At 39.7% G+C, this 15,678-nt stretch overlaps 1 protein-coding gene across 1 annotated transcript; it reads right to left on the minus strand.

Annotated features, from left to right (window-relative positions):
* Nucleotides 1–8,026: 8,026 nt before the first annotated feature.
* LOC104431504 lies at nucleotides 8,027–9,031 on the minus strand. The gene is made up of 2 exons (XM_010044128.2): nucleotides 8,696–9,031; nucleotides 8,027–8,596 (listed from the first exon to the last, which is right to left on the minus strand). Exons 1-2 carry the CDS (start codon nucleotides 9,029–9,031, stop codon nucleotides 8,027–8,029), a joined length of 906 nt encoding a protein of 301 aa, XP_010042430.2.
* Between the last annotated feature and the right edge of the window lie 6,647 nt (nucleotides 9,032–15,678).

Genomic DNA, 15,678 nt, shown 5'->3' on the forward strand with positions numbered 1-15,678 from the left:
TTACGTTTCAGAACAAAAAAGAAATGTGTTTCCATGCGCATTTAATTTCTAACCAGAAAATTATTTTCTGACCCAAAACAAAACCCAGGAAATTATTTTCCTTTTTTTAAAATAAAATTTCCCACTGACTCAGATTAGGAAAGTTCTCACCCCAAGTCAACTCTCGAAACTTGACTATGAAGACTGACGACGTCATTGGCCATCCCATTCCAACGGTAAACTGTCCGCGCCCTTGTTCGTCTTCGTCTCTCTATTCTCTCCGACGTTGTCCTCTCTCTCCCTCTCTCTCTGAATTTCGCCTATCTGTTTCCCTCTAATGTTCTTGCCAAGTACTTCTCTGTTTCATCAACCGGAACCCATGAAGTTCGTTGTTGATCAGGAGAGGAAACCCATTGCCGACCGCCCAGGTGATTCGCCTCCCATCTCCATGATCAGGAGAAGAAACCCATTGGCGACCGCCTGAGAGGCGAGGTCCGCTCGCCGCCCTCAATGGACTCTTGGTCGTGCGTTTCTTGTCAGCACGGTCAGGAGAAGAATGGCGACGAAGAGTCCGGGGAAATTTCCATCTGCAAGAGGAGTGGTGGCTCGCGAATTCTTCCTCCTCACGCCTGATAGGAATGGTTTCTTGGGCACCAAGGAACTCCGTGACTCTCGTCAAGAAATCGCTCCTGCCCAACCGAAGCGAAAATTCATGGCCTTGCTCACCGACGGTGAGAGCTTGATTGTGGAGAAGAAGGCGAGGTACAATAGAACGCACAAGGAGAAGAAAGAGGCCTCAGAACGTGAAGAAGAGGAAGAGAGATGCAACGGCATTTCCACAGAGCTGGTTCTGCTCTTCGACCCTTACCAGATCAAGAAGAAGCTTACAAAGAGCGATCTTGGCCACCAGTCGAGGCTCTTAATTCTGCGGGCATGCATGACGACCCACGTGCTCCGGGCATGAGTGAGGAGATGGTGACTCAAGTGATGAGCGGCGAGGGTGCCGACGTCGTTGTATGGGACGCGGACACGCGTTGGGAGCACCAACTGGTGTTTTCTTTCTGGGCGTCATCAGGGGCCTACGTCCTCAAGGGTGTTGGATCAAGGAGTTCGTGCAGCGGAGGGGTTTGGCAGCCGGCGATGAGATTGGGATTTATTGGGATCCTACTACTAACAGGTTCCATTTCAGCCTTCTTCGCAAGGCGAATTAGACTTGATCTTGAATTAGTATTTCTTTTGTTCCATGACCAACAGAAAAGGTTTTGATCTTTAGAAAAGGATGTTAGTGATGGAATTTCATTGTATACAACCAATCTTTCTCTGTTTCCTCCAGAAATTCAATTTTAGACAAGTGCTTCTTCTAAACCTTGGTCCCATGTCTTTAAATTTCTTGTTGAGTTTCTTAGTCACTGTGGTGAAATATAAAATTTCCTGTTTTGAATGGGCAAAGTTGATTATGGTCAAGTAATCACTGTTGTGATCCTGCAGATAAGAGACGCACGATGAAAAGTCCATCAACAGCGGCCAATGGACAGAATAGAAACGATTACAACACAGGCTTGGAGGTTAGAGAGAAATATATAGTTTACTGTTGCAATGGGATGGTGAGTGACGTTATCAATCTTCACAGTCAAGTTTTGAGAGTGCACTTGGAGTGAGAGGGGCTTTCTTATTAACTAGTGTACAGAAGAAGGAGACATAGCCAGAGCAGAAATGTATTAACTTCAGAGAATGTGCTGCTCAAGAGGCAGTTTTGTACAGGAAGGAAGAAATATCAGTTGCAGAGATTAGCTCTGGTTAGATTTATATAGTTAGGGGTAAATGATTGTTAAACTACGTTAGCCTTTCTGTTAGATAACCAAGTCATTTTGAAGTGAAAGGTTACCATCCAAATAGATATTTGATCATCACTTTGATATATTTTGATCATGCAGTAGTTGGGTTACTTGGCATATATTCACCAAAAGGCTAAGCTCCTTTGTTGGCAGCACAGTGTAGATCATTTCCTGCGGCCTTCACTTCATACAGGCTTCACTTCATTGTGAAAGTAGCTTGTCTTGGTTGCTGGAGGACATGTACAGCATACGATTTGTTTCTGTTGCCATGTGTGCTTGAGCAAACTGAAAAATCAACTACACTCATCCTGTTTCTGTGACTGAGAATACTCAGCAAACATCTACATGTCGTGCTGCCACAAGGGCACAATGACAATGACCGTGCTGACTGTGTGATCAAATTCTAAATGTTGGTGCACTTTTTTAGTCCAACTGACTTGCAATTGATATTCTATGGCGGTCTTTGGTGTATGTCCAAACTGAAATTTTCATGCACTCAAAATATTTAGCTTTTCTGCAGAGCAAATGATGTCACTGTATGTGTAGATAACCAGCAGTTTCAAAGTGAAATTAGACAAACTGCTTTAGTTTTTTTCATTTGGGAGAGTGATCTCGGCACCCTGGTCCCTGGTGCTGTCATTGTACTTATGTGGCATTGTGCCTTTCTTATTTTGAAAATGAACTGATTTTATCTGGCTAGTTGGCTATGAGATCGAACCTCCAACCACTAGACCAACTGCCTACTGGTGTAAATGACCTGAAGTTTTTATCAATTACAAGAATTAGGGAATTGGCCATATGAGCCAAGCGTAATGAAACTTGAAATTTGTCACAATTATAGTGAAGAACTCTTTATATCGGACAAAAAGTTAGGCTGAGCTTGGGGAAAGATGATGGACATCCTGGTTAAACTATATGAAGGCCAGTTGTAAAAATATTGGGAAGAATATGCTTTGCTCAATAACGCCTTGTAGTCAAATCCTGATGTTTTTAAGTGTATATACAAGTAACCAAGTCTGCCACTCCATTGCTTACAGCTACTTCATTTTTTTGTAGCGCCATATTCAGTGATGCCTACTCAGGCTTCTCCTGAAGAAATCCTTGAAAATATCAACAGCAAAGACAATTGCCAGACGTGACCAATTAGAAGCTAGTTTGCTAGACTTGATTATACTGTTTTGATAGGATATTGCAACGTAATTTGACTGTGAACGAAGTCCAGTATGCACTCTCCATTCGTTTCCAATGTACAGCCAAACACCAGTAGGGTTTTGTTTTCTTCGGCATCTAATGCACAACATAAGGTTCATCAGCGATTTCGTGGATGACTTCAAGATTTTTTTGTCAATAATCTAATCGCAGTGATTGAGAGTCCATCAGGGAAGAATGAACCCAAAACATCAGGTATCCATATAACTAATCTATCGAAATTAGGACAGGGACATGCCTTTATTGTCAGGCATCTCTGAGATCAAGATGTCCATAGTTAATGATTCTTAAAAATGTATTAGCACTAAGATCCAAGTTCATCATGGACTGCAATTAAGAAAAAAATGGCTCCTCTCATATCTAAGCACGAAAATTGGTTCTTAATGTGTTGTAACAGTCTCAAAATTTTCTCTGTCAAGGACTTGCGGACATTGTGAGGCCATTAATCCATAGGAATTCCGAGGTCAGAATGAAATATCGATAAGTGCTATTCAATTGGTGTGTTAAAACAAAAATCAAATGCCATTACTGTAGTCATTATTTTAAGTTTAGCTCACCGTTCGACTACATTTGAACGAGTATATTTGTTTAAGTCCAGTAAAATCTAACTCCTATGATTTGATCATGTGATTCAAGTCCTCTTGTTTTTAACTTCGTCTTCAGAAGAGTGTAAAACCACAAGGTGATAACAATACGGGGAGTGATATGTAGGAACAATGATCATCTCTCCAACCCCAATGCACACATAACAAATCCTATAATTTACATCCGTGGCCCCAACCCTTAAGTCTGTTCTCCGTTCGACAATTTTTAGTGTCGAGAACCAAACTACATCACTGTAATTTTATGTAACCAAGGTATAAAAGGCTGCTTAAGATTAGTAATGGAATTCTTGCGATGCCACTGCTTCGATTCAGTTGCTCTTCGCTACTTCTGCAGTTGCTAAATGACCCACAACTTCCTGCACAAAATCATAGTTCCGACAACTTTGTTAGGAGTTAACCCGCTCAAACAGTCAGTCTGATACGTTTGTATTTCTTGGCCTTCACATCAATGTTTTAGACGCATAGTAAATGTATCAAAATCAAGGGAAAAGAATGGGTTGTGTAGATTAGCATGAACATAATCAGCGTCAAGATATATGTCCGCAAAACTGCATGCGTGATCTTATGATCCTGAATACATGTCCCTAGTATTCGAACTCAGCGGTTAAATTCTCAGAAGATTCATTTAAGTAGCTCATCAGGAGCAGAGTCATTTTCCTTTTCCCTCATTTCCTCTGCCTTTTGCAGTGCAGTAGCATTCTTCTCTTCCACCACCACTTTACTGTACTCGCCCTCCTTGACCGGTTCATGCTGGGGCGAGTTATACTCAGAGGAGAGCCCCTCGGACATGATCTCTTCCAGCGCTTCCTTGTCTCTTCTCGGAGAGAAGTAATGATCCGGCGAGTCGTGGGAAATGAACCTCCCTGGCTCTACCTCTTCCTCTTCTAGTACCGGTTCCGTCTCCGGCTCTAGCTCCAGCTCAGGCTCAATCTCCTTTTCTTCCTCTACACACTTTTCTTCGTCCTGGTCTTTGTTCAAAGCTTTTGTTTCTTCTTCTTTGATCTCTTCTTCTTGTTCAAGCTCGGGATGTTCACTTATGTCCTCAATTGTGGCTGCAGCTCCTGTATCCCGGCTCAACGCATCATTGGTTTCTTGTGGCACAAGTAATGCCGTGTCATTCCCATTTGCTTCCATCTGAGGAACGCTCTGTTCTGCTTGTTTGTTCTTCTCGGGATTGGCGCTTGAACTCCGGCTTTTGGTAAGGGTATTTCCGGTGGCAACAGCATGCTTCGACTCCCTGCAACCCATTTTTGTAAAAAGAAATGTCGATCGGAATGAATTATATTGGAGGATTGATTCTCTCCCTTAATGCATCAGATTGTAATGAAGTTTTGGCTTTTGTTTTCTTTGTCTGTTGGAGCTTTGATTTGCTTAAGCGGTTTGTCCCCGTGGTTGACAAGGAGCAGGAGTTTTTTCTGTTGTGGATTAAGGGTAGAGAGGAGACAGTTGCAGCTTAAGTTATGAGTATTTCCCTTGAATCTAGAAACGACAGTTCGTTTCTCATTATCCGGCTGGTTTTTGTTTTTATTAAACCCAACCTTGTTGTGGTTAGTTCAATGAAAAACTTACTTTACGATTAACATCCACACACACCCGAGCAAAATTCGATATTCAAAAGATTAAATTGTCCCTTCTTGAAAACTTATTGGTTCTGAGTGCTTTTAATGGGTGTAAGAATTTAGGACATGAGGGTAGACATTTTTGGAGAGAATTTTATAAATGGGAACATCAGGCTAATTGATGCGGAAGTGCAAAGTGGTCTCTATAGGTAAAACTCAACTATGTATTAGTGTTTTCAAAACAAAAGGTATGTAATGAGTCATTGGGTAAAAAGTGAGACATGTTTTTGATATATTCCGAATACCAATTGACATTATAAACCAAAATTTATATGATTGCCAAACATGAAATTGTTTGTACTTAATCGTATAGAAATTAAATTTATACAACATTCCAAATCCAAGTACAAATTATTTCCCGAACCAATAAATCAAAATGGATCTATAATAAGCATGTTAGAAAGGTAAATATCATCTTTTTTTCATGAAGATGAATTATAGTGATGTTAGTAAAATGAATAATCAAGATATTACCAATTAATCCCACAAATGCTTTACTCCCCAAATGGAATTGAAATTTCTCTCAACTTCCCATAAGATAATTTTTTTTACTAAATAATAAGCATCCCTAGACACATATCCTCTCTGCATATATTGCACTATTTTTTATTTTTATTTTTTTCCATTTGAAAGTGTCATTTGCAGAAGTTTTTTTATTGTTCCACACCGTGAGTGGCCATGGACGCCGCGCATCCCTTCTTCCTCCTCGTAAAACCCCGAACGGCCGGAGAAAAACCATCTTTCAGAAAAATGACAACTTGCAGAGATAATAGTGTGTTCAAGGAATGACTTTTCGGTTGAGGCGCAAAGTGGAGAGAACTTGGAACAAAAGCTGGGCATTTCTAATCTTTTGCTATTTAGATTCCATTCGTCTCTGAAAAATGTGATGTTTATGAAAAATATTTTCTAGCAAATTATTTTTCAGAAAAATAACAATATTTTCCGATATTCGTTTGAAACTTGAAAATAAATTAAAAAATATTTTTCGTCATTAGGTGTTTTCCTCTGTACACTCATTTTAATACATTTTTATTCTTTTACTTTTTAAAAATAAATTTTTTATTTTTCTTTCTACTTTTACTTATACTTTTACTTTCTCTTTTTATTTTTCTTTTCATTCATTCTTCTTCTTTGATCGGTTCTTGACCAAAGGCGAGCTCGAACTCGCTAGCCTCGAAAAGGCTCCCGCTCACTAGTCTAGCGAGTGGCCAACTCAAACTCGAGTTCACAAAGCTCAGGCCTCACGAAATTGGTGAGTCACAAGCTTGCGCTTGCCAATCTAACAAGTGGCTAGCTCGAGCTCGAGGCCTATGGCCAATTGCCAGCCGTTGTTACAGCTAGCAACAAGCCCGAAAAGAAGGGAAAAAAATTTTTTAAAAAAAAATTGTATTTTTTAGAAAGTAAAAAAGAAAGAAGAATGAGCTAGAGATGAGAGAGAGAGAGTAAGAAAAATAATTTCCCTTACTTGAAAACTAGAAAACCTTTTTCTAAAATTTCCATTGATGGAAAATGTTTTTCTTGACTAGTTTTTTTCTTTTTTTGATGAAATAAATACCAAAAAATTTAGAAAACATTTTCATGGAAGTCGTTTTCCGTGAAATGAATGAACCATTGGTTCCCTTCTGTCAGTCATTAATTTAGCCAGACTAAGTTTCTGCATAATAACTAAATTGGAAATAAGAATCCCTTTTGAACACAAGAGATCATGGAAAGCCAAAAGAACAAGCGAGATGAGTTTGACTATCTTCCTTAGCCATCACATAATCAAACAAAATAACATGTACCAAGCGCTAGCCAAACGGAATTTTGTGATTACCACCTTCTAACGAGACAACCATGTCAAACGTTTATCCAACTCAGTCCAGTCTTGTGGATTAAAAGCAGTACTCCACTGCGGCATCTATGTTTGGAAAGTTGCCTCTAAATTTTATTTTGGGTCTCGGCTTTTGATAAATTCAGTTGAATCCAAAAGCAATTGGCCTTGCATTTGACACCTATGAGGTGGAACAAGAAAGACTGGGGGCTATAACCTTATCTAATATTTGATTTGTGGTTTATTTATTATTTATCATCGTGCATTCACGATTAAAGCATCCAGGAGAATTTTTAAAATTGGGGAACGACATCTAAAATTTTTTTTTGCAAATTTGTAACTCAGGATTCAACAAAAGGAGTATTATGAAGTGAAATGCATGAAAAATGTTGAAAAAAATCTCGTATAGGATAATGTTAAATGCTAAAATTTACATCATTTGTATGGGCTTAATTCTTTAAGAAAAACTTTAACTTTAGGTCCAATACCAATTCTACTCCGAACTTCTTTTTATTTAAAAATAATCACAAACTTTCCCTATAGTCCCAAATCTAGGGGAAATTATCAAAAAAATCTTAAATTTATTACATTTGTTAGTCCTAAATCTTTTAATTTACTTAGCTAGAAAAAATTAAACAAAAGGCAAAAATTAATAATAATAAATAAATAAGATATATGAAAAATAGTAAAGGATTAAAATAAATTCTCTACTCAGCGAACATTCCATATAATGAAATCAGTTTACTTTTATAAATCTTTCTTTATTCGAAAGTAGAATTAAACGATTTATTTTATTTCCAGTCTTTTTGAGGTTCCATCAAATTCCATAATGAAAATAGTTTAAGAAATGGTAGAAGCTCGCCCATATCATGGCAATCTATCCAGGAAAATTTAAATTAAAAAAACCACGAAATTATTTTCCTTTTTCTCATTTACCACAAACTCAGATTAGGAAAGTTCCCCACTCTAGGAACTTTGGAGAAGTCCATATCTCCTTTCAATTGGGGATTTGATAAAAGCTTCCCTCCACGTAGCACTAACGCAGGCTTGTTCCACTGCTTTGTTGTAAAGATCCTGCTCCAATGTAGGCATGGCAACTAGGACATCAATTACAGCAAATACGGAGAATGGGTCTACAGGTGGTGATGTGACTTGTGAGTTGATAGAACCACTCACAGATTGACTAGTTCTAGTTTTGATCATCTCTCGTATGATTTTGCAGGTGTTAGCAACACCAAATGAGTGACTCCTCCTTCTCCTTTTACTATTTGGAGTTTTATCCATCCTATCCTTGTCATGAACTGAAGTAGGAATTTTGTCAGACATAAAAACTCCCACATCAATATAGTGTTCACTTAAGTCCTCTCGTCCATCGTCTGCATCACCACCACCAATGCCAAGTTCGTCCAACATCACTAAATCTTCGGCATTTCCTGTTGTATGCTCCCCAGTAGCATATGTATCACCAAATACAATACACAAGTCAGAATATTGAGGAAACCCATCCTTCTTGAATTTTGCCCACTCAATATTATCCTGCAATTTTCACAATGATGACATATATCAACAATACAATTAAATATCTTGCCATGTACATCTATAGTTATCTCAAAATGACCAAAGGTTAAATCATACCTTGACATGAGGTTCCCATATACTTGGATCATCAACAACAACTATTTTGTTCACATTATCCCAACCAAATCCGGATTGTGAAATAAGCTTCTTGAAACTACTATATTGTTTTTTCAATTTGTTCACCTTGTTCTTCAACTGTACTTGAGTATATTGGAGTCTTGCACGTTTATTGAATTCTGTCCGTATGTTATTCCATCCTGCTTTGTTGAAAGCAGAAGAGGTGCGATTTCCCTTTTTGACCTCTTCTACCAACAAACTGACGTACAAGCTAGTTAAAGGCTTAGTCCACTTTGCGGTCCACTTTGCGGTAAATGCCTCTTTTTGGGATGCCATGTAACCTTCACTAGTTGAGCATCAAATGAGTTCAAGACAATTAAATAGATGGAAAACCACTTTCTTTCTAATATGAAGTCATCGCTTGTCCCCAAGATTAGGCTGGGTTCACAAAGCACGCACTCCAAGAGTTACTTTAACTACCGAAAATGAAGTAACTACAATATAACCCAGTGATTGGCATTATTTTTTTCTCTTCCAATCATTGAGTAACAAGAATTCAGCCTTGCCACTATCACACCAAAAAGAGAGTGCAACATGTTGCTTCCTTATTTTCTCATCATCATTTTTTAAACTAAAGGAAGACACAAGTAACAAATCCAGTTATAGGATGATATTATCTATAAACCTTGGATAGCTATTCAGTGCATAAAAATGTCATTATAGCACCTACAAGCATCAAACCAGAATTAATGGATCCAACTCAAAACCTTGGACAGCTACCAAATGCATAAAAGTTCTTAAAAATGTCAGTATCTTTGTCCTTTTGTGTCATAATCTAGAACCTGAAATGTTCCTTAGTGCACTCAGAGGAATGCCCTTTTCACTCGAAGAAAGACACAAGTAACAAATCCAGTTATAAGATGATATTATCTCTAAACCTTTGATAGCTATTCAGTGCATAAAAATGTCATTATAGCAGCTACAAGCATCAAACCAGAATCAATGGATCCAACTCAAAATTGGACAGCTACCCAATGCATAAAAGTTCCTAAAAATGTCAGTATCTTTGTCCTTTTGTGTCATAATCTAAAACCTGAAATGTTCCTTAGTGCACTAGGAGGAATGCCCTTTTCACTTTGAGTTACTTTTTACCTTTCAATGTGTAAATGCCACTATACCTTCAGTCATTGCAGCTTCTGTGTAGGGTACATTGCCATCCAAACTTGCTACGCTTGCCCTATATAACCCCTGGTCTTGTTGTGATCATTGACAAAGACTCAACTTCGACACAAGAGCATGCAACTTCCACACCATAAATTTGTTAATTAATTCCTTTAGCCTTCATGTTCTACCTATCAGTTTGTTTTCATTCCCCTGAAAGTGCATATGGACTTCTTAGCCGTCACTTTATTGATCTACTGTGGGATACGATTCATTATAACCAATATAAAAATTTTAGGTTGAAAATGAATCTCATAACTGGTCGCTTAACCACTCCTATATATATATTTTTTTTCTGTCCCTTTGATAAAATTTCAGATGCTCGTTGTTTCAGGTCATATAATGGTGATCCTATTTTAAATCCTTTTACACCTTGGCCGAGGCCACCTTTAAAGAACGTGTTTCGTATCTAGGGGATAGATTCCAAGACTGAGGTATGAAGCATTCTCACATAAGGATTTATGATACATCGGAGAAAATAATGCTTATGAGTTGCACACACATACACAACTATCTCATTTCATTTCATACTCCCATTGATTTTAAGAGACAAAGAAGCATAGAGAAAAGTGCACCAGAATTTTGGTGTTGTTCATCAATATCAGCTTTGGTTTGTTTTAGTCAGCCTAGCTTATACATGTGAGAGAATCAAGGGCGACACAAGCACGAGGGAAGCAACGTGAGAGAGACGAGCACAAAGAGAGGCGACGCGATGGAGCCAACACTATTCAACTTCAGAAAAAGTGAGAATTACCATTAGAACATGTACAATGAGAAGGAATCAAAGTAACAAACCTGATTTAGGGCAAGACGACCACAAGGCGATGTGACCGGAGAAAGGTGACCGGAGGCAACGGGACTAGAGGCAATGGGATCGGAAAGAGGTGATCGGAGGCGACGGGACTGGAGGCGACAGGATCGGAGAGAGGCAACCCAATCGGAGCACGCGACCAAAGTGAAGCGACTAGAGACGGTGGGATTAGAGATGACGGCACCGAAGAGAGGCGGAGGCGAAAGGACTGGAGGCAACCGGCTTGGAGAGAGGCGACGCCACCAAAGAGAACTGTGACCAGAGACGACGGATCAAAGAGAGGCAGTGACCAGATTGGAGAGAGGCGACCAAAGGCTACGGGCACGGGACCGGAGACAGTCGATCAGAGGCTACAGGACCAGCGGCTACAGGACCGGAGAGAGGCGACCGGAGGTGATGAGATCGGAGAGAGACAAGCGGACGAAAGGAGAGGTGAGCCGAGAAGGGAGCAAAAGAGAAGTTAAGGGTTTTCTATTTAGGGGAAAACAGAAGCTGTTTCTTATTTCTGTTCCCAGAAATAAGGAAGTTCATCGATTTCTTCGGCCCCAATTCGCGTCCCACTGGCGACGTCCCCTCGCCACCATTGTCGTGCGTTTCTTATCTGCACGATCAGGAGAGGAAACCCATTGCCGACCATCCGAGAGGTGATGTGCACTCGCTGCCATCGTCGTGCGTTTCTTATCTCCATGATCAGGAGAAGAAACCCATTGCCGACCACCTGAGAGGCGAGGTCCACTGGCCGCGCTCGATGGACTCTTAATTGTGCGTTTCTTATCTGCACGGTCAGGAGAAGAATCGTGATGAAGAGTCAAGAGAAATTTCATCTGCAAAAGTGGTGGCGGCTCGCGAATTCTTTCCCCTCATGCCTGATGGGAATGGTTTCTTGGGCAGCAAGAAACCCGGTGACCCTTGTCAAGAAATCGCTCCTGCCCAACCGAAGCGCAAATGCATGGCCTCGCTCCCCGACGAGGACACCTTAATTGTGGAGAAGAAGGCGAGGTACAATAGAAAGCGGAAGGAAAAGAAAGAGGCCTCAGGACGTGAAGATGAGGAAGAGAGACGCAACGGCGTTTTCCACAGAGTTGGTGCTGCTCTTCGACCCTTATAAAGATAAAGAAGAAGCTTACAAAGAGCGATCTTGGTTCTTGGCCACCTGTCGAGGCTCTTGATTCCACGGGCATCCGTGACGACCCACGCGCCCCATACAACGACGTCCTCAAGGGGTGTTGGATCAAGGAGTTCGTGCAGCGGAGGGATTTGGCGGCCCGCGATGAGATAGGGATTTATTGGGATCCTACTATTAACGGGTTCCATTTCAGCCTTCTTTGCAAGGCGAATCAGACTTGATCTTGAATTAGTATTTCTTTTGTTCGATGACCAACAGAAAAAAGTTTTGATCTTTAGAAAAGGATGTTAGTGATGGAATTTCATGGTATGCAACCAATCTTTCTCTGTTTCCTCCAGAAATTCAATTTTAGACAAGTCCTTCTTTTAAACCTTGGTCCCATGTCTTTAAATTACTTGTTGAGTTTCTTGGTCACTGGTGAAATATAAAATTTTCTGTTTTGAATGGGCAAAGTTGATTATGGTATAGTAATCACAGTTGTGATCCTGCAGATAAGAAACGCAGGATGAAAAGTCCATCAACAGCGGCAAATGGACAGAATAGAAACGATTACGACGAAGGCTTGGAGGTTAGAGAGAAATATTGAGTTTACTGTTGCAATGGGATGGTGAGTGATGTTATCAATCTTCGCAGTCGAGTTTTGAGAGTGCACTTGGAGTGAGAGGGGCTTTCTTATTAGCTAGTGTGGGGAAGAAGGAGACATAGCCAGAGCAGAAATGTATTAACTTTGGAGAATGTGCTGCTCAATAGGCAGTTTTGTACAGGAAGGAAGAAATATCGGTTGCAGAGATTAGCTCTGTTTGGATTTATATAGTTAGGGGTAAATGATTGTTAAACTACGTTAGCCTTTCCATTAGATAACCAAGTCATTGTGATGTGAAAGATTACAGTCCAAATATATATTTGGTCATAACTTTTGATATATTTTGATCATGCAGTAGTGGGGTTACTTGGCACATATTCACCAAGAGGCTAAGCTCCTTTGTTGGCAGCATATTTTAGATTGTTGCCTGCGGCCTTCACTTCATACAGGCTTCACTTCATTGTAAAAGTAGCTTGTCTTGGTTGCTGTAGGACACGTACAGCATATGATTTGTTTCCGTTCCCATGTGTACTTGAGCAAACTGAAAAATCAACTACACTCATCCTGTTTCTGTGACTCAGAATATTCAGCAAACATTTACATGTGCTGCCTTAAGGGCACGATTACAATGACCGTGCTGACTGTGCAATCAAATTCTAAATGTTGGTGCACTTTTTTGGTCCAATTGACTTGTAATTGATATTTTAAGGCGTTTTTGGTATATGTCTAAACTCAAAGTTTCATGCACTCAAAAAAAAAAAAAAAAAAATTAGGTCCTCTGTAGAGCAGATGATGTCACTATATTTGTAGATAAACAGTAGTTTCAAAGTGAAATTAGATGAACTGCTTCAGTTTCTTTAATTTGGGAGAGTGATCTCGGCACCTGGTCCCTACCAAATTCTCGAATAGATATTCTTTCTTATTTCCTCTTGGATGTGAGTAGATTTTGCTGATACTCCCTCCCTTGCAATGACAGTAGTATTTCTTTTTTTAAATGCATCCTCCAAGGACATTTATAGAGATATTTGATCAATTTCATTTTCTAATAACTCGACGGTTAAATATATGTTGACTTCAGATGAAACTTTTTTTTTCTCACTATAAGCATAATATACATGAATCTACGAGTTCTTTTTTAATCGATAAACTCAGTCCATTACTCTGTGGCTTTCTCTGCTGTTGCATCCGTGCATACTGAAGCATGTGAATTTTCAGTTTATTAGGTAGTGGGTTGTGGTTTTCTTGAGTCACGGATCATTGCTTGGTGACCTCATTTGTGAACCCCCTAGAGACATATTTCTTCACTGGAAGTCAAGTGCCAAAGATTATGAAGTGAAGTTTGAACATATAAAGCCATGCTTTCTTATATAAGACAGGTTTCTCTTTTGGGGAAGCGCCCATTTATATTTTCCTTTACTTCGAACTTGGCTTTCCCTAAAAGTGTTATAGTGAAAGAGGGTGAGCCATTGACTCATTGACCTTGGATATGGCAATCTGCGCTGTTGCCTCTCGCTTTTCCATCGCAACCAGCTCTTCTTTGCCGCACTACTACCTCGCACGATTGAAGTTTCCAGATGCTGCTGCGCTGACGAGTTTCTGTGGCCGTCGCTGTTTCTATTTCTTTGCCTTTGCAGGTTTCTTGGCGTGCCCGACCGTGCAAAAACCAACTGTGCCGCACCTTGTTCAGTCTTGTGCAGTCCAGTCAATCCTTCTAGCGTTTGTCGGGTTCGCATCTAAATCAATGGCATTCATGACATCGGTGTTTTCCTGCAACACCGTGGCCTCCCAACTCAACAACATCGACACCGCTCGCTGCTGCCAACAGCAACACCAGCAGCCTTGTGAATACTTCAAGGACGAGCTTTTCTGATCTGTTGTTTTGACAACGTTGCTGTCCACCGCCTGACGACAACGAAGTAGCCTTCCTGTGAGGAGCAACCAGCACCTCGGGTCCGAACACTTTGTACCGGCGAACCAGCACTCACGGTCACTTGCAATACCAAATATCACGGGTTGTTCCAGGTCGTGTCTGCAGGTTTTATGGCGGCAACATCCAGCCATGGCAGTTCCCGCTGCACCTCCCGGTGTCTTCGCAGCAAGGCCGCAACGACAACTGCGGTTCAATATCCCATCACATTCGAACGAGATTCCGATCGAAGCCATTGATTCTGGCCATCACGCTGGGCAACATCCCTCCTCAAATTGCACTAGTTCAGACCATTGTCGCCGTTGGTCCTCTTTCTTTGCAGGACATCCGGCTTTGACTAATCAAATGGTAGTCCCTGGCACCCTGCCATGTGCCACCGAGAGCTATTAATTATCTAGTTTGATTTGACTGAGCTTTAGGCATCATCCAAATTGGGGATAAATTAGTTGATTTAATTATTAATTTGACCGATAAAGATATCAGATAATTTTTTTTAATTAATTTAATTTAAATTTGGATAATTGATTATGCCTAAATATTGGGTTAATCTTTAATTTAAATCATGAGAGCACCGGATTTTTTTTTTTTAAAGATTATCTCAATCTTTAATTGCAAATTTAATTGTGGATTGCTTTTGCGGATTAGGCGAGTTTATCTCTAATATAGATAATTTCCATATATCAAAAAAATCTAAAAAAAGATTGCGTGGCATACCATATCATTTAGATTGCATGATAGGACTATATAGATATTATCCTATTATAATTTAAATTAGTGTTTGAATAATATCTAGGCTAAATAGCATTTTCCACGTACAATTGCATGCTGAGATAAGTATAGTCCATTTCCTAACTTAAATTAGATGATATTTCACTTGGTGTATTTCTATTTTAATTTATTTCTAGTTACAAATTTTAAAGAAAAACCAAAAATATCATATGCATGTCATAGAGTTTGCATGCTAGGTTTATTCACTTAGAAATTGCATGTCAACAGAACCAAGTCATGTACTTAAATAAAATTGCATGCCATATAGGTTAGTTTTAATTTTAAGATAAGAGGAAACCCCAATTTTTTATTTATTTTTTGCTTTGTTACATTTAATTTCTTTGATGCAATTCCTTTGAATTCACGATCAAGACATGCGGTACACATACTTCCGATTGCACAGATTGTGAAAGTGTATTTAAATCCCGAATATGTGGAAATGCGTGCAATAGAATCACTTTGAAGACGACCTAAAAAAAAACGAACGAATGAACGCTTAAACAAGCAAGTCGTAATCCAAAATATACACTTTGAAAAATTATGCTCC

The sequence above is a fragment of the Eucalyptus grandis genome, chromosome 5 (assembly GCF_016545825.1).
Source record: "Eucalyptus grandis isolate ANBG69807.140 chromosome 5, ASM1654582v1, whole genome shotgun sequence".
Classification (NCBI taxonomy): Eukaryota; Viridiplantae; Streptophyta; class Magnoliopsida; order Myrtales; family Myrtaceae; genus Eucalyptus; species Eucalyptus grandis.

Bases quoted from the DNA above. Each gene is read 5' to 3' on its own strand.
- LOC104431504 (XM_010044128.2), bottom strand. From the start codon at position 9,031: ATGGCATCCCAAAAAGAGGCATTTACCGCAAAGTGGACCGCAAAGTGG. The intron at 8,597-8,695 runs GTATGATTTAAC...TGAAAATTGCAG, and splicing joins TATGGGAACCTCATGTCAAG to GATAATATTGAGTGGGCAAA.